This window comes from Thalassophryne amazonica, chromosome 8 (assembly GCF_902500255.1).
Source record: "Thalassophryne amazonica chromosome 8, fThaAma1.1, whole genome shotgun sequence".
Lineage (NCBI taxonomy): Eukaryota > Metazoa > Chordata > Actinopteri > Batrachoidiformes > Batrachoididae > Thalassophryne > Thalassophryne amazonica.
In genome coordinates this window covers 9,221,219-9,248,307 of record NC_047110.1, presented here as the reverse complement: position 1 = coordinate 9,248,307, position 27,089 = coordinate 9,221,219, and the positions used below count along the sequence as shown (strand labels likewise).

General features: G+C 42.1%; 1 protein-coding gene across 1 annotated transcript in view; it reads right to left on the bottom strand.

Annotated features, from left to right (window-relative positions):
- cttnbp2 (cortactin binding protein 2) overlaps nt 1-26,811 on the bottom strand; it is a 420,592-nt gene extending 393,781 nt beyond the window's left edge. Inside the window, exon 1 of the mRNA XM_034175732.1 lies at nt 26,663-26,811. Coding sequence (XP_034031623.1) covers nt 26,663-26,761 — 99 coding nt within the window. The 5' untranslated portion in view covers nt 26,762-26,811. The remainder of the gene's footprint in view (nt 1-26,662) is intronic.
- Between the last annotated feature and the right edge of the window lie 278 nt (nt 26,812-27,089).

The following is a 27,089-nucleotide window of genomic DNA, read 5'->3' as shown; positions in this document are numbered from 1 at the left end:
AAAAAGAAATGTATCATAAAAAACATAATAAATTTTAGTGTGACAGACCGGCATCTTTGTCAAACAGCTTGAGGTACTTACATTTCAGATTAAAGTGCTGAAATACTGCTTATACAAAAAGGCAATGGTGTCATAATACATTTAAACAGAAAATCTTTTTTACTTTCTATCAACTAATGCACCCCTGTAAACTAGGAGTCCCTCTGTATTGGGAAGGTGAACACTCAAAAACTCTGAGTACACAAATATGAAAAAAAGTATTCTTATTTTGCTATGTTCCATTAATGTTGGAACACGGAATTAACAGTTGGGTAGCAAGAACAAGTGTGTTCCAGCATTGCTATGCTCGTTATGGCTTGTGTGTGCAATGCAACATGAGTAACATAGTGTGAAGCTGTGTAGTTTAAGGCTGGCTTACACAGCAAGATTTTAAAATTACTGGTTTCATTGTAATTGATTTAATTGTAAAATTACTGGTTTAATTTTAAAATTATTGGTTAAATTGTAGGTTTCCAAAACCTGAGAGACCACACACATGGAGATAAAAAAAAAAAATTAAAATCAGATCTGACAGTTTTGGTCGTACAGTGTGTGGTGTGCAGCCACACTGTAAAGACAACACACCACACACGAACAGATTTCACACTCGAACATTCCCAGGTCAGACAGGAAATCTCTCGAGATTAAACGTAACTTCAGGAGCAAACAAACGGAGATAGTTTGTGGATTATTTACAACACAAGAAAAAAAAAGATACAAAAAGAAAAAGAAAAGGCGTTCTTTAAAGGAGTGGACCAGACTTTCTGGTAAGCTATAACAGCCCTTTTGAATTTAGATTTTGCTCCGTGCTTCCATCAACTTGATTTCTGATTGGCTGCATGTCACTTTCAGCAGGCTGCGTGCTCATTTGTGGTCGGGGGACACAACACACACTGTGATATCGGGCCACGACAATCCAAGTGCGAGAGCAGGTCGTGTCACTCGAATCATCAGAATAAAACAAATTCCGTAACGTTTAATTGGACCTCAACCTTGACGTATGTCACTCATTTCACACAATCTGAACTAATTCACGTTCAAGTTCTTTATTTACAAATGTGTTGCGTTTAGTTCATAGTTCACAGACAAAAAGAATGTGTTCAATAAACACGTTCTTTTGAACTCGTTCATGCACAACACTGTAGCTCAGTGTTGTAGATAAAAACAGAAACATGCTCACAGCTGATAATGCAGAGAATCTTCTTTTCATCAAAATGAATCTGCCCCTCACATTTTCAAAAAGGCTTTTAGTCCTCACAGGCAAAGTTATTGATGGACAGTTTCAGTTCAGTTATTGGTGGTGTATATTTTGTAGTGCTGAAGTCCACAGATTACATTTCAGTGAGATGTCTGGCAGTGTCATGTTTGTTAAGAAACACACGGTTAATGTTAAAGAACAATTTGTTAGAGTCAAAAAGTGAAGTTACATGATTTAAGTGAAATGTTTGCAAATAACAAAGCTAATGACACTGGTAGCAGTTACAGTCAAAAAGTAAGGAACAACTGATGAAAAAAACATGTTTTCAAAGTCACCATAAAACTGTAATGTATCATTAAGTATTCGTATCAGTACTCGGTATAGATGAGTACTCAAATGTATGTACTCATACTCATACTCAAAAGTGGTATTAGTGCATCCCTATTTTGCAATTCTACAAAATTTTACCTTGGAGTCCTGTTAGAATTAAATGTGATCAAATGTCAGGAGGATGTATTTAGTTCATGCACTTGAATTGAAGTTTTTTTGTGGTATAGTCAGGTTTGTTTGTTTTTACCAACTTTTTCATTTTCTGAATTCTTTTAAAGATAATTTTCACAGAACATTGGTTATCTTTGCTGTGCACAATTTGTCATTGCTTTTTGGCAATGGTAACAGATGACTGGAAGACAGACATCAGACAATTACATTAAAATTGTAATGATTACAATTACAATTTTTGTTGCAATTCTACGATTACAATTACAATTGCAGTTACAGCTGGAAAGTCAGATTACAATTAAATTATGATTACATTTCAATGATTACAATTAAATTACGATTACTAACAAAATAATAAAGTAAAGAAATACTCTATTCTATATAATGTTAAGGAAAGACATTAGTCTTTCCTTAACATTAGTCTTTCATGCAAACATGCATCCAGTGGCGCTGAACAGATGCTCCACCAGTGCAGAGGTAGCTGGAACTTGAAAATGTCGTCATGCCAGAATAGATATGAAAATTACAAGTTCTTGTTGCAATTCAAAAACATAAGTCTCTCGAAGGTTGTGTCTGGTCAAAAGATGTGTCCAGCAATACTATAGGCGCTCAACTGGAGCAGAGATGGCTGGAATTTGCAAGTGTTGTGAAGCCAGACAAGCCAAGACAGTAAGTTTGAACTGGTGAGCCTTCCAGTGGACAAGAATGTCTGAAGATCTGGGCTTCACAGGCTCACTGAGAAAGCGGGGCTTTCTAACAAAGAAATTCTGTTTGTGCATGTTTGCCCGCTTGGCAAACATGATAACATGATATTGATAAGAAAATGTTCCATCAATTCATAGTCAAAGCAGTTGTGGGGGATGCTTGGAGAGACATTTGTTGCACTGTTCTCGAACAGGTGTTAATGTTCAGGTGGTTGTAAGTTGGAGGCTACATGCATTCCTAATCGGGTGATAATTAGAGTTTACCAATGGTCTGCTGTACAGTATTGTGTGACCAGTGAAATGTCACACAACCTCCTTGCATATTGTTGGTACGAATCAGTGTTGTGTCGATTTCGGGTAAAGTAAAAATACTTCACTACTGTACTTAAGTACGTTTTGGGAGACTTTGTACTTTACTTGAGTTTTTTAAATTCAGCTTACTTTCACTTTTACTTCACTACATTTCCGACCTTAATTGCATACATCTACTCCGATACATTTTCTATGCGCCATGCCGTTACTCGTTACAAAAAAAAAACAAAAAAAAAAACACACACACGAATAAAGTCGTGTTTTCAGCCAGAGACACCACTGATTACTAGTGACTGCAACAAATTCAGGCCGATTTGTCATGAGGCATGTCTGGTAGGCTTTTTTGCACTTGTCAGGAAAATGATAATTTCTCAACATTGATTACAGACCTGCAGCGGGTCTGTAATCAACTTTTCTGCAGCGCGGCTTTGCTTTGAACCTTGAACCAATCGAAGCAGTGATTGGCAGATCGAAGCAGTGCTTCGATCTACGATTCGTGGATTCATTGTCGCTTTTTCCCCCCTAAAACCCTGAAGAGCATATGTCTGTGAGTAATATTTAATATTTTTATGTTAAACCGACCTGTTACGGTCTTCTGAAACAGTTGATAGATGTATTTTATAACTTAAAAACGGGACAGATGTTAACGCGTTAGCATGTCTATGGCATTTCAATGTTAAAGTTAGCATTAAGCTGTTCGCATCAGCACGTTTGTGTTGACTTGTTTTCTGTATGATTAATGGCTCAGCGTTCGTTGTGGTAAAAAAGTCAAATTGTAATTTTTTAAATTTATTTTTATTCATATATTAATAATAGCAACAACAATAATAGTCTACATAATAGACAATAATAGTCAATAATAATAGACTAATAATGTTACAATACAATTTTAGAGAAAGAGAAAAAAGAACCGAATGAAACAAAACACTGTTGGGAAAGTGTAGTGACACGGACCCACAACAGGGGGCGTAAATGAACGGACAATGGAAGGAGTCAAATTATAACACTTTACTGGTGTGAATGTCACAACCAAACACAGCAGAATCAGAATGTGCAACAGTCAATTAAGAAAGGTGTCGTGTGGGCAGGCTCGACGATAGGAGACGCCCGTCTGGAAACGAACCGGAACCACACGATTTCCACCGCCACCTGAACCCGAGGAATACTGGAGCCGCCAAGTCCCGGAGTCCCCAGGTGGCCACCTTCCCGGCGTGTCGGATCTGGTACTGCTGGCAGAAAGCAAAAGACAGTCAAAGGGTGGGTGTGTGAACACCCAGTAACAATGGTGGGAATGCCACCTCCACCTCTCACTCAGCGCGTTGCAGCGGTCTCAGCTGAAAAGGAGCGCCGTCTTGCACAGCCTCCTCAAAAACGACCGGTTCTCCTGCAAACACTCACAATAATAGCTTTATCGATCTCACAAAAGGGGCTGAGAGTATTACCTCCAGATGAAGATGATATCTCGGCAGTTTGGTGGAGGTGTCTTCCTGCTTTTATACCAGATGTGTTGATTAGTGACAGCTGTCACGGATGATGGGTGACAGCTGTCACCACGGCTTGTTCCTGAGGCGGCAGCGCCCTCTCGTGCCTGAAGCCCGCACTTCAGGCAGGGCGCATTCTGGTGGTGGGCCAGCAGTACCTCCTCTTCAGCGGCACACACAACAAAACACAACAGAAAAGATAAAACCATGTAACAATGAAAATAAATAAATACATAGAAATAAATAACTAGGGATGGGTATCGAGAACCAGTTCCTTTCGGGTATCGTTAAGAAATGATTCGATCCACCGACATCAGTAAGCTTTTTGCTTAACGATTCTGTTATCGGTCCTTCAGAGTGGCTGTTGTTTTGGGGGGTGTTTGTCAGGAAAATGATAATTTCGCTACATTGATTACAGACCCTGCAGCGGGTCCGTAATCAACTTTTCTGCAGCGCGACTTTGCTTTGAACCTTGAACCAGTCGAAGCAGTGGTTTGCAGATTGAAGCAGTGCTCTACTGCTTCGTTTATTCTTTCTTTCTTTTGCTTAATTTTCCCCCGCTAAAACCCTAAAGAGCATAGGTCTGTGAGTATTATTTACCTTTTCTATGTTAAACCGACCTGTTATGGTCTTCTGAAACAGTTGATAGATGTATTTTATAACTTAAAAACGGGAGCGATGCTACCGTGTTAGCATGTCTATGCCATTTTCAATGTTAAAAGTTAGCATTAAGCAGTTTCAGCTGTCATCACGTTCGGGTGCATTTGTTTGAAATTGTAATATTTTTTAAATTTATTTTTGTTTATATATTAATAATCTAATGATTATTATATACAATATATAGTTATTATATACAATTTTAGAGAAAGAGACAAAAAGAACCTGAATAGAAACACAACAGAAAATATAAAAGAAACTAACAATGAACATACATAAATAAATACATACATACATACAGAAATAAATAAGTGTTTCCTGTGAACACCTAGTGACTCTTACACCTCCATTTCATCCCTGTCTTATTTAAGTTTAATGACAGTTTGTTTCGGTCAAACCATATTTTCAATGTGTTAATTTCTTCAGTGATTTCCTCCAGAACTATCTGCCAAACTAGAAAACTGCTGCATGTAAGAGCAGAATACAACTGGAATGAATTTGAATAAGGAAAGTTGTTTTGTTTTCTCACCTAAATGGATTCAGCACTCACTCCAGTTTGTCATCTGGAATAGTCCCAGATTGCATTTCAGAGCTTCTAGAATTCAAACATTTTTGTGCAGGTGGTGTTGGGGGGTAATTTTGGGTTTCAACTTTTTTTGATTTTTCACCACTTTCATCCATGAATATGTCAATCGTGAGTCACGTTTGTGCGGATTAAAGTTACTAACTGGGACTCCTGTCTTGTTGCGAGAAAGAAACAAGAATCGTCCTCCGTTCTGTTCACACAGCTCCAAACGCTACGCGGCTCTCTGCCGAGTCAAAATTAAAACGACAGAGTCCAGTCAGAATTAATAACTTCAAAGCGAAACATCGTTTTGTTTATTTTTATTTATGTCCAGAGATCAAGGATACAGTGACTAATTTCATATTTATTTACTTTAAGACTCAATGAAATACATAGAAAACCTGTAAAGCCTACTTTTAGTACAAAATTCACGAGGTATCGATAAGGGAATCGATAAGGAATCGGATCGATAAGCAGAATCGATAATGGTATCGATAGATAAAATCTTATCAATACCAATCCCTATAAATAACTGATTCCTGTGAACACATAGTGAGTAGCCTACTCTGGTTTAAGTTTTGAACCCTTGTTTCTGAAGTGTTTTTGTGTGATGTGCACAATTTTCAGTACTTTGACTAACACTACCAGTCATTTACAAGCCTAGATAAACTTTGTAATATAAAAAATCAGTCCGTTTTTGATTAACATTTACTTGTACTTTTACTTTCAATACGTGAGTACACTGAGTTGTACATTACTTGTCATACTTAAGTACAATAAATACTAGATACTTTAAGACTTTTGCTTGAGGAGCATTTCATTCGGTCACTTGAACTTCTACCAAAGTCATTTTTTTAATGGGTATCTGTACTTTTACTTAAATGTTATTTTCCGGTACTTTATACAACACTGGTACTAAATGACATACAGTGAGGAAAATAAGTATTTGAAGACCCTGCGGTTTTGCAAGTTCTCCCACTTAGAAATCATGGAGTGGTCTGAAATTTTCATCTTAGGTCCACTGTGAGAGACATAATCTAAAAAAAAAAAAAATCTGGAAATCACAATGTATGATTTTTTAATAATTTATTTGTATGTTACTGCTGCAATTAAGTATCTGAACACCTACCAACCAGCAAGAATTCTGGCTCTCACAGACCTGTTAATTTTTCTTTAAGAAGCCCTCTTATTCTGCACTCTTTACCTGCATTAACTGCACCTGTTTGAACTTGTTACCTGTATAAAAGACACCTGTTCACACACTGAATCAATCACACTCCAACCTGTCCACCATAGCCAAGACCAAAGAGCTGTCTAAGGACACCAGGGACAAAACTGTAGACCTGCACAAGGCTGGGATGGACTACAGGACAACAGGCAAGCAGCTTGGTAGAAGACAACAACTGTTATGATTATTTATTAGAAAGTGGAAGAAACAAGATGACTGTCAGTCTCCCTCGGTCTGGGATTCTATGCAAGATCTCACTTTGTGGGGTAAGGATGATTCTGATAAAGCTCAGACCTACACAGGAGGACCTGGTCAATGGCCTGAAGAGAGCTGGGACCACAGTCACAAAGATTACATTAGTAACACATGATGCTGTCATGGTTTAAAATCCTGCAGGGCAGCAAAGTCCCCCTGCTCACGCCAGCACATGTCCAGGCCCGTTTGAAGTTCACCAGTGACCATCTGGATGATCCAGAGGAGGCATGGGAGAAGGTCATGTGGTCAGATGAGACCAGAATAGAGCTTTTTGGAATCAACTCCACTTACCATGTTTAGAGGATGAGAACAACCCCAAGAAAACCATCCCAACCGTGAAGCATGGGGGTGGAAACATCATACTCTGGAGGTGCTCTTCTGCAAAGGGGACAGGACAACTGCACCGTATTGAAGGGAGGATGGATGGGGTCATGTATTGCGAGATTTTGGCAAACAACCTCCTTCCCTCAGTAAGAGCATTGAAGATGGGTCATGGCTGGGTCTTCCAGCATGACAATGACCCCAAACACACAGCCAGGGCAACTAAGGAGGGGCTCCGTAAGAAGCATTTCAAGGTCCTGGAGTGGCCTGGCCAGTCTCCAGACCTGAACTCAATAGAAAATCTTTGGAGGGAGCTGAAACTCCAAACCTGAAAGATTTGGAGAAGATCTGTATGGAGGAGTGGACCAAAATCCCTGCTGCAGTGTGTGCAAACCTGGTGAAAAACTACAGGAAACGTTTGACCTCTGTAATTGCAAACAAAGGCTACTATACCAAATATTAACATTGATTTTCACAGGTGTTCAAATACTTATTTGCAGCAGTAACATACAAATAAATTATTTTAAAAAAATCATACATCGTGATTTCTGGAAAAAAAAATTTTCTCACAGTGGACATGCACCTAAGATGAAAATTTCAGACCGCTCCATGATTTCTAAGTGGGAGAACTTGCAAAATCGCAGGGTGTTCAAATATTTATTTTCTCACTATTACTATTACTATTCTCGCCATTACTTTTTTCTCTAAAGATTATAATTAAATTACAATGGCAATGATCTATTTTGGTTAAATTTACAGATTACATGAAAAATGTAATGATTGAATGGAATGATTGATTGAATGAATGCAAAAGAAACAAACAGAAACTAGGACTGCATGCAGTCATATACGGGCCCACGTTTTGCGCGACCGCCTACCCAGGACAGCGTGTCCCCTTGTGACCAGATGTGGGCATGTGCGTACAGGGGTAACCACTCATCACACAGTTCAAATTTCAAGCAAATCACACAATGCATGGAGGAGTTATGACATGTTGATGGTTCATCCACTATGGGGCGCACAGAGCACAAACAGAGGGGGCAGGTGTGTTCAGGGGCCAAATGTCATCACACATGTGAAGTTTCAAGTCAATCAGGCAAAGCATGAAGGAGTTATCATGACTTGATGTTCCATCGCGAAGGGTCAAAATGGTAGCACCATAGCGGCCACACCCATCGACACAGAGAAAAGCTTTCGCTAACTTTTGATCAGTATCATCTCTAGATCCTGTGAAAGAAATTTGAAGTGCATTGGACAAAATCCCTAGGAGGAGTTCCGTTCAAATACAACGTGTGGAAATCACGCCAAAATGAGAAGAAAAATCAAAATGGCCAACTTCCTGTTTGGAGTAGACCCATGGTGCAAGAGACTTTTTTGTACGTCTATGTAAATCACACAAGTGTATCAATTTTCATCTCCCTACTCTAATAAAACCACTACGGGGAGGGGTTTTTGAAAGTTTAAAGGAGCGCTATTGAAGCATTTTGCCCAAGTCATGGGCGACGCCCCTATGAATTGTAAGAGGTTGTCATGCTTGACCTGTGTATCAATTTTCATGATGATATGACAAAATTAAAGCCATCAAAAGGAAGAACATATTTTCATGGCGAAAAGGCAACATTCGGTACGCCGCCACACGGACGCCGTTACTCGTAACTTCACGGCGATCATCGCCTACGTTCACCAACTTGTTCTGCATGTTTTAGAAGTGGAACAAAGTTGATGGGGTTAACTATGTGACATCAGGACCTGTTAAAATAAAAATAGGACATTTCCTGTTACCACCGGGGGGCGCTATAGCGGAGGTGGGAACTTAATTTTCATTAGTTACTTCCTCCAAACCATCAACATGTCTATTAGACCCCATTCCTACCAGGCTGCTCAAGGAAGCGCTACCATTAGTTAATGCGTCGATCTTAAATATGATCAATCTATCTTTATTAGTTGGCTATGTACCACAGGCTTTTAAGGTGGCAGTAATTAAACCATTACTTAAAAAGCCATCACTTGACCCAGCTATCTTAGCTAATTATAGGCCAATCTCCAACCTTCCTTTTCTCTCAAAAATTCTTGAAAGGGTAGTTGTAAAACAGCTAACTGATCATCTGCAGAGGAATGGTCTATTTGAAGAGTTTCAGTCAGGTTTCAGAATTCATCATAGTACAGAAACAGCATTAGTGAAGGTTACAAATGATCTTATGGCCTCAGACAGTGGACTCATCTCTGTGCTTGTCCTGTTAAACCTCAGTGCAGCTTTTGATACTGTTGACCATAAAATTTTATTACAGAGATTAGAGCATGCCATAGGTATTAAAGGCACTGCGCTGCGGTGGTTTGAATCATATTTATCTAATAGATTACAATTTGTTCATGTAAATTGGGAGTCTTCTTCACGGACTAAGGTTAATTATGGAGTTCCACAAGGTTCTGTGCTAGGACCAATTTTATTCACTTTATACATGCTTCCCTTAGGCAGTATTATTAGAAAGCATTGCTTAAATTTTCATTGTTACGCAGATGATACCCAGCTTTATCTATCCATGAAGCCAGAGGACACACACCAATTAGTTAAACTGCAGGAATGTCTTTCAGACATAAAGACATGGATGAATTCTAATTTCCTGCTTTTAAATTCAGATAAAACTGAAGTTATTGTACTTGGCCCCACAAATCTTTGAAACATGTTGTCTAACCAGATCCTTACTCTGGATGGCATTACCCTGACCTCCAGTAATACTGTGAGAAATCTTGGAGTCATTTTTGATCAGGATATGTCGTTCAATGCGCATATTAAGCAAATGTGTAGGACTCCTTTTTTGCATTTGCGCAATATCTCTAAAATTAGAAAGGTCTTGTCTCAGAGTGATGCTGAAAAGCTAATTCATGCATTTATTTCTTCTAGGCTGGACTATTGTAATTCATTATTATCAGGTTGTCCTAAAAGTTCCCTGAAAAGCCTTCAGTTAATTCAAAATGCTGCAGCTAGAGTACTGACGGGAACTAGAAGGAGAGAGCATATTTCACCCATATTGGCCTCTCTTCATTGGCTCCCTGTTAATTCCAGAATAGAATTTAAAATTCTTCTTCTTACTTATAAGGTTTTGAATAATCGGGTCCCATCTTATCTTAGGGAGCTCTTAGTACCATATCATCCCAATAGAGCACTTCGCTCTCAGACTGCAGGCTTACTTGTAGTTCCTAGGGTTTGTAAGAGTAGAATGGGAGGCAGAGCCTTCAGCTTTCAGGCTCCTCTCCTGTGGAACCAGCTCCCAATTCAGATCAGGGAGACAGACACCCTCTCTACTTTTAAGATTAAGCTTGAAACTTTCCTTTTCGAAAAAGCTTATAGTTAGGGCTGGATCAGGTGACCCTGAACCATCCCTTAGTTATGCTGCTATAGACTTAGACTGCTGGGGGGGTTCCCATGATGCACCCAGTGTTTCTTTTTATTCACCTCTTTTTGCTCTGTATGCACCACTCTGCTTTTAATCATTGGTGATTGATCTCTGCTCTCTTCCACAGCATGTCTTTTTCCTGATTCTCTCCCCTCAGCCCCAACCAGTCCCAGCAGAAAACTGCCCCTCCCTGAGCCTGGTTCTGCTGGAGGTTCCTTCCTGTTAAAAGGGAGTTTTTCCTTCCCACTGTCGCTAAGTGCTTGCTCATAGGGGGTCGTTTGACCGTTGGGATTTTTCTGTAATTATTGTATGGCTTTTGCCTTACAATATAAAGCGCCTTGGGGCAACTGTTTGTTGTGATTTGGCGCTATATAAATAAAATTGATTTGATTTGATTTAATATATGCAGACGTTCATGGCGGAGCCCTCATCATGTCCAGTAAGTTTGAAGGATCTTCGATGAAGTATGTGTGCATGACAGCCGTTCGAATTGAAACGGTGTGCTCCGAAAAGCTCGCCAAAGTTTGACGAACCCTAGCAGCCACGCCTTTTGACCTAATTACATTCTTTTGATAACCACTGGGTCATGATGATGTTGACCAAATTTGAAGACGATTGGATGAAATCCCTAGGACGAGTTTGTTCATATGTAAGTAGTGGAAATGGCCAAAAATGGCAAAAATTACCTCAAAAATTGAAACTTAAAATCAAAATGGCTGAATTCCTGTCAACATTTCACCATGACGTCAAGAGACTTTTTTGTGTGTCCTACCATGGTAAATATGTGTACTGAATTTTGTGAGGCTACGCCGAAAAAACCCCTATGTGGAGGGTTTTTTGAAAATTTCTCGGGGGTGCTATTTCGAGATTTCGCTGCGATCATGTGCGCGACCCCCAAAATATCGAATTTCGGATCCAACCGGATGACTTTGCAAAGTTTGGTGAGTTTTTGAGCATGGGAAGAGGCCGAAATTTGGATTTTAAGAGTGAGAATAATAATAATGAATAAATAAATAAATAAGTAATAATAAACAGCGCAATTAGAATAGGGTCCTCATAGGCCTTTTTCCTACTTGGGCCCTAATAAATTGGAACCTCCATCCAATTTTGGTGGTGTAGGTAAATCCATAACTGAAAAATGAGTAATTGAGGCACTTTTGATATAATGATAATTGATATATGCAAAATGTACACCAAATGGGCTTTTCAATATTAAATTCAAATGTCCACAAAATCCACAACCTGTATCAAACTTTGTCAGGTGATAGTGAGTACCAGTCTGCACCTCACTTTAAATATGAGAGTGTTTGGGGCATGTTTGAGTAAGATATAATGTAAAATATACATTAAATGGAGTTTTTAATGTTACATTTAAATGGCCCCAAAATCTGTAATCTGGATCAGATCCCAGGGATAAGAATGGGCAAAGAAAAAAGATCTGAAAATCATCAGGGGACATGGGTGTCGAAGTAGGCCCCAGCAGGGTCCAGGGGCAGTACACCTGTTGGGGGCAAGGTTTTGAGCATTTTCAAGGCATTTCGGGGCCAAGAGAGAGACCTCATTTCATGAATTTCCATTTTATATTTTTTGCATGTTGGCGTATGTGAAAACCTGACTGTAATAAAAGAATCTGTCTATGTAGACCTTCTTTCAGTGATACCTGCCTCATGCTAATAGCATATGTACTTACTAAAATGCCATAGCATTGGACAGATATCACTGAACATGACAAAACTATTCTTCAAGTGTCTTTCCTTAACCTGCAATGAGCTATGAAATATACTGAAACTTCAAGTTCAAGTTTATTCGGCACTTTGCAATAAAATAAAACAAAATAAAACTGATTTCTCAGTTTTGTTTTTCAACTGTAAGGGTGCAAAACAAGAAAGCACAGGAAACAGGGAAGTCAACCCATGCAACCGAAAGGGTGTACGTAGAAGCAAAGTTTATATACACCTACCCCTTTTACCTCAGCAGCTTTTACTTATCACAACAAAACCAAAACAAAACAAAGTGAGTAGAACAGCAAACACAGACATCTTAAAATGATCAATAAATTCAAATTCCTCATCATATCCACACCAATAACAGCATACATCGTATAATCAAAAAAAAAAAAAAAAATTAACAACTTAATTGTCCATACTTTAACCAACAGCTATATAGTCTTTCAACCATGAACTGAATTTTCATAGAATTTAGACAATTTTCACATATTCAGAAAACATCAGTTACTTATATTGGCGTTTAAACTGATTGACATTTGGCCATCGCTTGAGTTCCTTCGCCAGATTATTCCATATTTTAGGGCCACAAGTACAAACACAAAAGCCTTTAATGGTTGTCTGAGGAACAATTACACCAAAAGGATGACAAATTTGTTTTAAATAATCCTTGATATTCCCCAAATTTTTGTACATACTCCTACTGTTAAAGTGGATTATTGATAATTTCCCATCATTTGAAATGCGGTTGTTGTATTGTTCATCTGTGTAATACTGACAATTACGATTTATAAAGGAATAGAAATGATTATCTGAATCTATCTCATATTCTATATCCTGTATATGGTGCTCAGCATACTGAGAAGATTGTAATTCCTGCACAGAAGTAAAATCAAAGGAATCAGCTGTCATATAATAAAAAGAAAAGTCCACAAACCAACCCCCCCAAAAGCAGTCAAATTAGGTCTCACTACATAGTGTAAACACACACATTATATGAAATTCATTTTTCTTTTGACAGCACAAACATAACCCTAAATAAACAAACAATTCCCATCACTTAAATTTTTCCAAGTCCGCAAGCTCTCTTATCACTATGATTTTAGCTTCCTCCGGAGATCCGTTTAACTTAATCATCACTTTACAGTTCCTCATCCAAGTTGCTTGTATTTTTTGTTGTTTCCGGAGGGGTCTGGCTTCTTCAGCTATATAGGCATTTTTTTTTTTTTTTTTTTTTTTTGGTCAGGTGTTCATTAACATACACATCAGTTCTGTTCACAAACCGAATAATGATGGCTGGCTTGGACTTGATGTCTTTCATTGGAAGTAAATGACAGTTTGCAATGTTGTTAATATGGATGTTATTTGAAGAAAAAAGCTGCTGACCTGCTGCTCCAGCGAGTGTTTCCTCCATAGCACCCGTGCTGCTGGCTGCTACCCTGGCATATGACCGATGTCTAAAATTCAGTCCCGTTACAATTACATCATCCAATCTGGTATATTGCTCTAAATCCTCCACCAGTTTTTCCAGAAGTCTGATTTTGTTGTCTTTTTCCTGCATCATTTTCTTCAGCTCACACACCTCCTTCAGCAGCCCCAGTAATTCAGTCTGATTTTTAACCACTCCACTAAGTTCTTCTAACATAAAATTCAGTGACTGCTTAATCTCCTCCAGTTCCTCACCAGGTACTGCCTTCTTTGGCGGCATGATAATAGCTTAGACCATTTCGACGGGCAAGCTAGCTTAGCTACAGCGAGCTAGGTATCTTAGCCAGCTAACAATTAGCCTGGCCCTGGCTTGATGGCTTCCTGCGTTCTAACTGTGAAGTAGCTGCCCCTGTAGCAATGGGCCCACAGACAGCTGCTGCTGTGGACTCTTGCCATGAGCTGGGTAGGCCACCGGCTCCGCCATAGGGCTGTACTGGGCCTCTGACTCCATCAGGCCAGGTTGGGCCTTCGATTCGGCAACAGGTTGAGGGGCCGTGTGCGAGGTGGTCTGCTACGCCACTGCGGACCGGGATGTATCCGTGAATCTGCTGTGAGGTCGGGCTGAGCCTCTGACACTCGCGGGGCTGCCGTTGGCTGCTGCGGGCAGGATGTATCTGCTACACCACTGCCGCAAGGGTGAACTGGGCCTCTGACACTGTCACAGCTACCGTGGGCTGGATGGCTGGGTTGCAGGCCACCGAGAGACCACAGGCCGGGATGTGCCTGCGACTCCGACACAGATCTGGATGGCGGGCCCGGTACTGCCGGCAACAACAACCCACTCGCTGCTCCACTCATTCATATATGTGAGTCTTCATGCAAGTACAGTATGTGTAAATCATTTAAAGAGATTAAAACCTAGCAAAACAACATTTGTGGTATAAAACAGTGACTTTAATAACATTTACATGTAAAATGTATGCTTACAAATTACTGCCCGATAATAAATTCGGAAATCACACCATGTGAGTTTGCCCCCGACTAAACTCACAGGCACATACAGTATAAGATCATTAAAAAGCACAAGTCCTGAGCACCAACTGTACCGCAGTCTATGAAATTCACCAAAATAAAAAAATAAAAATAAAATTGATGCAGGATGATTTTGGCATGCAGACAAAATATATTTTGTCATTTTTGAATGGGTTACCTATTAAAGAGTAAAAACTGAAGGAAATCCATTGTAAGGCCTGAAAGAAGTTTCTGTAGGAAGTATTTTAGCCATGAGGTCAAGTGAGAGGGGGAAGTGTTATCTTTTTAAATACTTGAAAGACACTGGACTCATGGAGGATTTAGTACTGCTACAACAGACTGATGCAGCAGGTGGCAATAATGTAACAATAAGGATGCCAGCTGCCGTTATAAGCCACATAAGAACAGTTTGTTTTGTTTTTCCTCCACATGACACGGATCACGTTGTCAGAAAAAGCGTGTTTCGTGTCAAAATAAAGCCATAAAATACATACACACATATATACAGTGAGGAAAATAAGTATTTGAACACCCTGCGATTTTGCAAGTTGTCCCACTTAGAAATCAAGGAGGGGTCTGAAATTTTCATCTTAGGTGCATGTCCACTGTGAGAGACATAAAAAAAAAATCCGGAAATCACAATGTACGATTTTTTTAATAATTTATTTGTATGTTACTGCTGCAAATAAGTATTTGAACCCCTACCAACCAGCAAAAATCCTGGCTCACACAGACCTGTTAATTTTTCTTTAAGAAGCCCTCTTATTCTGCACTCTTTACCTGTTAATTGCACCTGTTTGAACTTGTTACCTGTATAAAAGACACCTGTTCACACACTCATTCAATCACACTCCAACCTGTCCACCATAGCCAAGACCAAAGAGCTGTCTAAGGACACCAGGGACAAAACTGTAGACCTGCACAAGGCTGGGATGGACTACAGGACAACAGGCAAGCAGCTTGGTAGAAGACAACAACTGTTATGATTATTTATTAGAAAGTGGAAGAAACACAAGATGACTGTCAATCTCACTCGGTCTGGGATTCCATGCAAGATCTCACTTTGTGGGGTAAGGATGATTCTGAGAACGCTCAGAACTACACAGGAGGACCTGGTCAATGACCTGAAGAGAGCTGGGACCACAGTCACAAAGATTACATTAGTAACACATGATGCTGTCATGGTTTAAAATCCTGCAGGGCAGCAAGGTCCCCCTGCTCAAGCCAGCACATGTCCAGGCCCGTTTGAAGTTCACCGGTGACCATCTGGGTGATCCAGAGGAGACATGGGAGAAGGTCATGTGGTCAGGTGAGACCAAAATAGAGCTTTTGGAATCAACTCCACTTACCATGTTTAGAGGATGAGAACAACCCCAAGAAAACCATCCCAACCGTGAAGCATGGGGGTGGAAACATCATACTCTGGGGGTGCTCTTCTGCAAAAGGGACAGGACAACTGCACCGTATTGGGGGCTCCTTGGAGGAGTGGACCAAAATCCCTGCTGCAAATGTTAATACTGATTTTCACAGGTGTTGAAATACTTATTTGCAGCAGTAAGATACAAATAAATTATTTAAAAAAAAATCATACATTGTGATTTCCGGATTTTTTTTAGATTATGTCTCTCACAGTGGACATACACCTAAGATGAAAATTTCAGACCCCTCCATGATTTCTAAGTGGGAGAACTTGCAAAGCCGCAGGGTGTTCAAATACTTATTTTCCTCACTGTGTGTTTGTGTGTATATATATATATATATATATATATATATAAAAAATTTTAAGTTAGCGGTTTTATATGACAAAATAAATGGAACAAGAAAACAAATTTTGACAAAAATCCATATACAAACCCTGGTTTTATCAGCGCTGGTCTGCACTTCAGTTCATGCACAGTATAAAGAACTGCACCACACTTAAAAATTCCAGTGATTGTAAACACATTTTAATTGCATGAACAGAATTATTGGACAAACACCTGAGCACTAGATGTCGCTGAGCGATATGAATGCTATGGACTTTGGGGCTCACTGTGCCTCTTCCGCGCTCTGGACCTGGGCAGATTCATACGTTTAAAGTTGATAGAGAGAGGTTGAATGGGGCATTAATCTTTGTTCTGTGATGTGATATGTAGCCCAAAAAAAATTGGTTGGGTCTGTAATGGCTCAGAACCTTCCTAAAAGGCTCTCTGAAACAGCTATGTTACTATGCTGGGTTTAGAAGGCGTCATTTGCCCTTAATGGCGTCGTTTCTGAGCTTATTTGGCAACCTCATTATGAAATGCACGTAGGTGTTGGCACTGATCGGTTGCCGTTGTTTGATTGGCTGCCCTTGCTCTCGCTGAAAACCACTCTGAAAACGAGACGACAGTAATCTTCACTAACTTATTTAACAGATCACGTTTCAACATTGCTGTTGAGTGATGAATCTTGTTCCTCGCCCACCAACATGAAGTCAGCCAGAGGCTGACTGTGACAAAGTCCAGTCACAAAATAATAATGATAATAAAAAAAGATCCGAAATAAATTTAAAAACAAATTTAAAACAAAAGAAAATGTGATACTTACAGGCTGTACTGATTGTGTTGGGAAGGTGTCGTAACACGGACCCACAACAGGGGGCGCAAATGAACGGACAATGGATAAGAAAAGGAGTAACAATTTAATGTTGTGAAAGAACACAACGGAATACAAACAAGAATAATGATGCCAATTGTACACAGGAGGACTGTGGGCAGGCTTGAAGATAGGAGACCTCGGATGAACGAAGAGCCGGGGCCCACACCGCTTCCACCACCAACGGCCTGAAGAACACCGAAGCCGCCAAGCCCTGAGTCCCCAGGTGGTCTCTGTCCTCCGTTGTCGGCCCTGGTACTGCTGGCAGACAAGAAACAGAAGGTGGTGAGTGTGAGTCCTCACACCCAGCAACCTTTACAATTAATTCCTCCGGGAGGGATAACCTCCACCTCCAGGTACGTCTTTACTCGTGCAGCTCCCGTTTGTCCCTCTTCTGGGTCTTCACGGGCATGCGACTGCACACAGAACAATATTAGATAATCAGTAATCACAGCAGAGAAGATTACCTCTAGTAGTAGAAGATTTCTCGGCGAGGAGGTGGAGTTGCCGTCAGGCCTTTATGGTGATGGTGATGAGATGAATGAGTGACAGCTGGTGCTGAGGATGAGTGACAGCTGTCACTCCCAGTGGCTCTGGCGCCCTCTTGTGCTTGAAGCCCGCACTCCAAGCAGGGCGCCATCTGGTGGTGGTGGGCCAGCAGTACCTCCTCTTCAGCAGCCCACACAACAGATTGCTGGGGTTGATTTTGTCGCAAAGTCGGAACTGACCCTCTACTGAGTATTAAATGCCGACTGAAGCCAGCTTGAAATTGTGCAAGGTTTGTGAAACAGTCCTCTGTGAAATGCTCAGAGCAAAGAAATAGTCGGCGGTTGTATGTCCTGGGGATGCGGTTAAAAATGAATAAAAGCCATTGATCGTGTACATTGCTTTCCGTGGGAAGAATATGTAAAGATCGTAGTCCGCTATGACAGCCTGGGAAGGCACACCTGTAGCTCGCCATTGCTCCTCTTCCAGTGGTAGGAATGGGTGGGCACCTTATGAATAATTAACTTCGAAGGGGCGTGTGTGAAAGGGGGTGGGTGTGGGTGTGTGTGTCGGGGGGGGGGGGGGGGGGGGGGGGACTATTGGTGAAAATGTGACGTAACTTTTCCCTCAAACACGGATTGGCCAATTTTCTGGCGGCAATTCAAAAAAGGAGAAATACTTGAAACAGAGGTTCTGACACTTGCTGGCACTTCGTGTGTTTTCCCCACAGCGGGGAGACTCTGAACTAACACCAAAAACATGAAAAAGATGATTCTGATTCTCTATCCCCTTTAATATTAATTTGATGACATGTGTCTTCATGTTGCAGTGTTCTTCCAAGGTTTTGCTGATGAAATGTGAACATAGCGTACAGAGGGCTTCAGCGTGCAGAGTTCAACCTTGCGGACAAATTCACAGAGTCTCGCCTTTGTCCACGTCCACCTCCTGCTCCAAAGATGTCCACTAGAGATGGGACCATATGCTTCCCCCGATTTGATTCTCTCACGATTTTCTTGGGTGCCGATTCGATTTAAATTGCGATGTTTACGATAGACGATTTTTGCGATTCTTAGTTTAGCAAAAAGCCTCTGGTTATGTAGCTCACATATCTCTCTGTTTATCAGATTGACCCCAGCTTTCAGATTTGGCTTGCGCACAGCACGATGATGTGCATCCTTTATTATGAAAATCTTGGGAATTAATTTTCGAAAGCTTTATTTTGATACCTTTGTTTGGATTAACATTGTAACATTCGTACTTCCAAGATGGCATGGCTTGCTGATATTACTGGTAGCAAAGTTAAACAACATCGGATACTTCATGTTTAATGCTAGCATCTCAGCAAATAGTTTTACTGTGAAAGGCATGCTGTCAGTGCTCCTTGGACTGAGTTTAACTTGACAACACTAAGGAGACGTTAGATAAAATCAGTTTTTGCTAACACCAACAAATTTCCCACTATTTGTACAATGTTTCAGTAAGTACATAAACTGAATAAAATCTTAATTTGCTGTGAGTTCAAGTATAAATATACTGTGTTCAGGAGGTGGAGTACTGTGTTTCAAATCTTCTGTTTAATTTTGTCTGAGTCTCCAAAAACCTGTTTGATAGGAACCCTTTAATTTTCATGGAACTGATAATAAAATAGATTTTTTTAAAAACAATATGAAGTACTATATTCAAATAACGATATAACATATCAAACAAAACATAGACCCAAATGACATAAAAAGTGCTTAGTATCAACTTAATCCTTTATTATGAAGTTTTTTTGGGATTTATTTTCAAAACCTTTATTTTGAATAAGTTTTTATGGGACCGCCCCAATACACACACACACTAATAATGTCCGTATCCTTGCGCTATTGTTCTTCAAGCTTGAACATTTAATTCAATAATAAATATTGTGTTTCATTTGAATTTAAGAAAACATGGAATTAGTATGTGGTTATCTTTACAAAACACATTAAGGCCCCCTTCACACATAACATGAAAGATGCAGAAACCGGAAGAAAATCCACGAAACAAAAACGGAATGGGGAACCATGAAACACTGCACCTGCTGTGGGGAGGGACGCACGATCGAACAGGTGTGCAGGATACCACGGCGACGGTTTCGTGCACGCTCGTGTTCACATGCACGAACACAGTGCAGGCACGTGGAAAGTTGCACGCACAGCAGCAGAAGAAAAATAAACAACACAATTCATAACACTTAATTACTGTTATAAACAGCGGATTTAGCATCCACATACATGTATACCAGGTAGTACTGAAATGACGTGGATTACTGTTCTCCCTTTTATGTTTTACATGAATGACCTGAGGCACTTGTTTCATGAAGAGCCAGTCGGCTTCCGTGTCATGAAGAGCCAGGCTCTCACGTCCTGAACATGTCAGCAGTGATCCACTGCAAAAGTGATATGTGTTTTAATTATTACAATATGGGGAAATCCCGCAGTGACAGGCGCCTTACTTGGGCATCCCGTGGGGCAATTTCCTGCATGGCATGATATTCACCAGTGTTGCAGTGCGCTGACGCACCACTCAGCTGAAGCAATATGTTTTAATTTATTCCCACGTGAGGACAGCATGCCAACATCCGCACTTCATGCTGTAGTTATGCGACTTCATATGCTACAAGCCAGTACAGGTGTTCCCCAGCTATGACTTGCAAGCACAGAACTCTGAACAGGTGCACGTGGTGGGGGCACACGCCCATCTCTATCAGTAGCCCTCTGTAGCTCACAGAACAAAAAGGCTCACTCTCTGTTGCTTTGTTCTGTGATTTTAATTATATGTATCTATTATTTTTTTTCCATTATCTGTCTGATGTCTGTGTCTGTAATGTAACACCTTGCGTGCACGGTCATGTCCATATGTCACTCGGCAATCAGCTGACATGTGCCTTATGTCTACAGCAAAGCGTATGAGCAAAACAATCACAAGAACGAGTTCACACCTTCACCCTTATTTGTTTTATTTAATTTCCACTCTGCCACGTAAACTACATGGTGGAAGTAACATCAGCCCGCCGGGCGGCTTCACACCATGCTGCGCACTCAGATGCTGGCCAGTCCTCATGAGGGCGTGAGCGTGCACACACACATGTGCACTGCGTGTTCACCAGCTGAGCTGCAGTACAGAGGTCAGCTGGTCCAGCAACGCGCTGCGCTGGACAGCGACCGGACTCCGGGACCTTCAGCCATAGCTGACAATGTTGGGTTCATGGTGTGTGTGTGTGTTGGTGGTGGTGGGGGGGGAATGACACACTCCACAGGCCATTTGTGTTTGGGGGGCAGATGATGACAACACACTCCACACGCATTTGTGTGTGTGGGGGGGTTCGGCCTTGTGTGTTGCTAGGTTACGCCACACTCGTGTGGCAGTTCAACACTTTTCACAGACAGCTCAAATGTGCTCGCCTGCTCTCTAGCGCGAATAGCCCCACCTTTTCTAAGTGTCCAGCGAGCAGCGTTCATGTATGACACCTGCAATTTGGCTGACACCTGCCAAGAGGGGGACCGAATGAGCACACGCAGGGCATTTGCTGTCTTTCGGCCGCTTGTGTGTATGAATGGCTGCAACGACAGGTGTACGAGGCATTTGAGGCTGCTCCGACTTTTCACAAATGGCATACGAATGCGAACGTTATTGGCAAATGGTACCTTACACTATCACCAACGCCTACCAAGTTAGATTGTTAATGATAATAACCTTGAACAGTGTAAAGTCATCAAATGACAGCAACCAAATATCTTTCTTTGTTCAACATCATTTTAACTGGATTGCCAACACCACATTGAATCATGTTCTTTATTATTTTGCAGAGAATGTGATATTTGCCCCCCCGGCCAAAAAATAAATAAATAAATAAAACATTCTATAGGCACTGCACTGCAAAGGATTCACACTAAATGTGTTGTTATTATACTATTATGAAATTTTATTATAACTGTGAATATTAGCATGCCATTATTTTTTTTTTTTTTTTTGTTTTTTTTAATTGTGTGTTCCTTATGTATGTGTCCTCTTTTCTGCACAATGTTTTAGTGGATGACTATGTGTGGCCCCCTGTGACTTTGTGCCTGTGCACACTCCTGCAATAATCTAGCCCTCATTTTGGTTATTAATCCCATCCAAATGTTACTACAGAAACATCTCTGGTACATCTTTTTACTCATTATTTTATGAAACTATGTGAGCTCTGTAAATTGATTTACATATACTGTAAGTTCCAAACTATAGAATGCATCTGAATATAAGCCGCACCCAGCAATTTTAAAAAGAATATATATAGCCGCACTTGCGGCTATATATATTCTTTTTAAAATTGGAATACTTTTTAAATTATTTTTAAAATAAGGAATACTTCGAGGATCTCCTCAATCCCATCGTCACGTCTTCTGAAGAGGAAGCAGAGACTGGGGACTCAGAGGCGGACTCATCCATTACCCAGGCCGAAGTCACTGAGGTGGTTAGAAAGCTCCTCGGTGGCAAGGCTCCTGGGGTGGATGAAATCTGTCCTGAGTACCTTAAGTCTCTGGATGTTGTGGGACTGTTTTGGCTGACACGCCTCTGCAACATCGCGTGGCGATCGGGGACAGTGCCTCTGGATTGGCAGACCGGGGTGGTGGTCCCTCTGTTTAAGAAGGGGGACACGACGGTGTGTTCCAACTATAGGGGGATCACACTCCTCAGCCTCCCTGGTAAGGTCTATTCCAGAGTACTGGAGAGGAGAATTCAACCGATGGTCGAACCTCGGATTCAGGAGGAGCAGTGTGGTTTTCGTCCTGGTCACGGCACACTGGACCAGCTCTACACGCTCCATCGGGTGCTCGAGGGTTCATGGGAGTTCGCCCAACCAGTCCACATGTGTTTTGTGGATCTGGAGAAGGCGTTCGACCGTGTCCCTTGGGGCACCCTGTGGGGGGTGCACCGGGAGTACGGGGTCCAGGGTCCTTTGCTAAGGGCTATCCGGTCCCTGTACGACCGCAGCAGGAGCTTGGTTCGCATTGCCGATAGTAAGTCAAACCTGTTTCCAGTGCACGTTGGCCTCTGCCAGGGCTGCCCTTTGTCACCGGTTCTGTTCATTATTTTTATGGACAGAATTTCTAGGCGCAGCCACGGTGTAGAGGGGGTCAGGTTTGGGAACCAGTCTCTGCTGTTTGCGGACGATGTGGTTCTGTTGGCTTCGTCAAATCAGGACCTTCAGCGTGCACTGGGGCGGTTTGCAGCCGCGTATGAAGTGTCCGGGATGAAAATCAGCACCTCCAAATCTGAGGCCATGGTTCTCGACTGGAAAAAGGTGCTTTGCCCTCTTCAGGTCGGTGGAGTGTCCTTGCCTCAAGTGGAGGAGTTTAAGTATCTCAGGGTCTTGTTCACGAGTGAGGGACGGATGGAGCGTGAGATTGATAGACGGATCGGTGCAGCATCTGCAGTGATGCGGTCGCTGTATCGGACCGTCGTGGTGAAGAGAGCTGAGTAGGAGGGCAAAGCTCTCGATTTACCGATCGATCTACGTTCCGATCCTCACCTATGGTCATGAGATTTGGCTCATGACCGAAAGAATGAGATCGCGAGTACAGGCAGCCGAGATGAGTTTCCTCCACAGGGTGGCTGGGCGCTCCCTTAGAGATAGGGTGAGGAGCTCGGTCACTCGGGAGGAGCTCGGAGTCGAGCCGCTGCTCCTCCACGTCGAAAGGAGTCAGTTGAGGTGGCTCGGGCATCTTTTCTGGATGCCCCCTGGACGCCTCGCTGGAGAGGTGTTCCGGGCACGTCCCATTGGGAGGAGGCCCCGGCGAAGACCCTGGACATGCTGGAGGGACTACATCTCTCGGCTGGCTTGGGAACGCCTTGGGGTTCACCCGGAAGAGCTGGGGGAGGTGTGTGTGGATCGGGAGGTCTGGGCGGCTTTGCTTGAGCTGCTGCCCCCGCGACCCGACTCCGGATAAAGCGGAAGAAAATGGATGGATGGATGGATAGCCGCACTTGCCTATAAGTTGCAGGTGTGCATGCTGTAACATGAGATATTTACATAGAAGATGTTAGAGAGAAAGATTTTGTAACTTTTCATTAAATATGTACCGTAAATGCTTTTTTCTGCAGGTGTTACATGTAAATATTGATAAGCGCGGCATCCAGCGTTGCCACGGTGTCGCATGATGTCTCTGCTACACACAGAGGCAAAACTAAGTAATTTTAACTTTTTTTTTCTTTGTGGATCATGATATATAAGATGTAGCCAAAATTGCCTGGGGCCTGTGGTAGATGAGATGTTAATTAGGCGCTGTGGCTTTTTTAACTTGTGGCACAAAGATAGAGACCCAGTGGGGGGGAGCTCCACTGACAACTGTGGCCCAAAGTGCCGGTGTCACAGAGGGACTTTTCTTCAGCCATGACAAGGGATTAAAGTATTTTCAGACGTTAAGTAAGTCCCTTCGGCTGCTCCCTTGTTTTGCACTCGGGGTCACCACAGCAAATCCAAGGTGGATCTGCATGTTGAATTGGCACAGGTTTTTACGCTGGATGCCCTTCCTGATGCAACTCCACATTACATGGAGAAATGTGGCAGGGGTGGGATTTGAACCCGGAACCTTATGCACTGAAACCACTTGGCCTTGCCGTCATTTTCAAAAATCAGTAGTCTTTATGTGAATATTTTTTCTTCAGGATGTGATGATGAATCTCACTAAAACAAACAGGCAAGACTTTATATTTACTCTGTGTGAATTTATTCCGCATGAGGACCGGAGCGTTGAGCCAATCAATGGACAGCATTAATTGACACATTTGGAGTTATGAGAAATCCTGCAAAAATCCATATATTAGCCGCATCACTGTTTAAGATGCACTGTTCAAAGCGTGTGAAAAAATTAGCAGTTTATAGTCCAGAAATTACAGTAATATTTTAATTTTAAAAAAGTATTCCTGTTAGCAAGCTATAATAATGATTATACACATGTGCATCCCAGCAAAGGGGGGCTGTGTGATTCTTCACAGAAACTCTGTGCCCATCCACACCTTGTTTTTCACAAAATATGACGACGTTTACAGCATCTGATAGAGGGGACAATGGCACTGTAATGGCAGGACGCACTGCACACAGACCACACAGTGCGTGAAGTAAGTCCTATGTAGGCCCTGAAGCCCGTTGAAGTCGGTGTTTAATTCCAGATTCTGGGCCGTGAAGCAATTACAGTCTATAGGTGGATTCCAAATGCCCTCTAAATTGTGCAAAGTAAAGTAGCCAACTGAAAAGAACATTAAGACCAATTTTATTTATCCTGAAGGAAATTATTTTGCAAAAGTATAGAAACAGTGAACAATGTTTTTTTAAACATTTACAACAAATTTATGCAAAATGGCTGGAAGACATTTGCACAAGATGTTCGATAATATTGCACATGACTCTGTGGAACTGAATAACTGTCCGTTATGAATTCATCCTGCAGAAGGGGGAGGAGTTCTGCAGTCTGATTGCCACAGGTAGGAAAGACCTCCTGTGGCATTCTGTGGTGCACTATGACTGAAGGTGCTCTGACAGGACATCAGTATAGCATGCAGGGGCTGGAACATGTCTAAAAGTTGTCTAAGCACAGCTTCCACAGCATCCTCCTCTCTGACACCTCCACCACAGACTCCAGCTCAACCCCCAGGACAGAGCCAGCTCTCCCGATGAGCTTGTTAAGTCTGTTCATGTCATCTGACTTCAGCCTGCTGTCCTAGCACACAACAGCATAGAAGATGACGCTGATAAAACATCTCCAACATACATGTGACATTGAAAGATCTGAGCCTCCTGAGGAAGTACAATCTGCTCTGACCTTTCCTATACGTATACAGCATCTGTGTTTACAGTCTAGTCCAGTTTGTTGTCTATGTGGACACCCAGGTACTTGCAGTAGTCCACAATGAAAAAAAGGAGGGGGGCTGGTTGATTGTTGGACCAGCCACAATTTCAGATATTTTACAGGACATTATGGGAAAATGACATAATTTTGTCAACTCTTTCTCTCTCTCTCACACACACACACACTGCCTTTCTGTGCAGCAGTTTTATGACACCAGACACTGACCAACAATAACCTGCTGTGTTACATAATTTACTTTTCTCTTCATGAAAAGACTACTATCAATGAGACACAAAGGCGTTTGTTTGGGTGACATACACTAGAATGACATTCCAGAGATGGACAGGATAAAAACGGGAGAATGTTTTTTTCTGGTGCAACCTCAACAAGAGCAAAAACACAAAAGAAACCACCTACTTGTTGTTTGTGTTTTTCTCCTTATGCGCTTGAGATTTGGGAAATTTGACCAAAGTGGCGACATAAAAGGTGATGAGGTGAATCACTTCACTTCAACTCCAGCTGTTTTTAGACCCCAGATGTGCCCTGGAATTTGATTTCATTTAAATTCCCGTTCCATCGCACCGACTCTGTGCACTTCAGACGTGTACGTGAATTAACCCTTTCATCTGCGCTCTCAGCCGCGCCGCGTGGAACGGTCCAAGTGCGGGATTAATGTCTGGCACCAGCCAGTATGGCGGAACAAAAGAAGCTTTGCTGCGGTTAATGTGTGCCAGAACCCGTCCTCGCGCACGCGCCGTGCGTTAATGTTAAGTCCGAACCGAGCCGAGCTCGTGAGAGTAGGAAATCTGCGCCGTGGCTTCAGGATGCGCACTGCTCCAAATCACAAGCAGCCAAAACCAGTCTTACCGTGTCGACGCTCCCCAGCGCGGTGGTAGCCAACGTCTGCACCGGAACAGGAGCAGGAGGAGGAGGAGGCTTCTCTCCGCTGGCTCCCTCCGACGCCATCTTCGTGCTGGAGCGGTCTGCTGGAGTGAGGGCGCATCCGGCACGCGTTAACTATTGCGCTGCCAGGCCAAGGCTGCGCGCGCGCGCACACACACACAGCAGGCGTAACGGATCCACGGAACTCGAAAGGCAGACAGGACGTCAGAGTTCCACAAAGCCGGGAGGAGGAGGAGGCCCGCACTGAGCCGCGCGTAAAATCCAGATGAGAAGAGCCGGTGCGCACCCAACAGGAGAGGAGGTGATTGACAGCACCATTTGCCGGCCTATATTTAAAACTACAAGGGGCACTCATAGAGTGCAACACCCGCGCCTGGTTGGCGCTGATTCA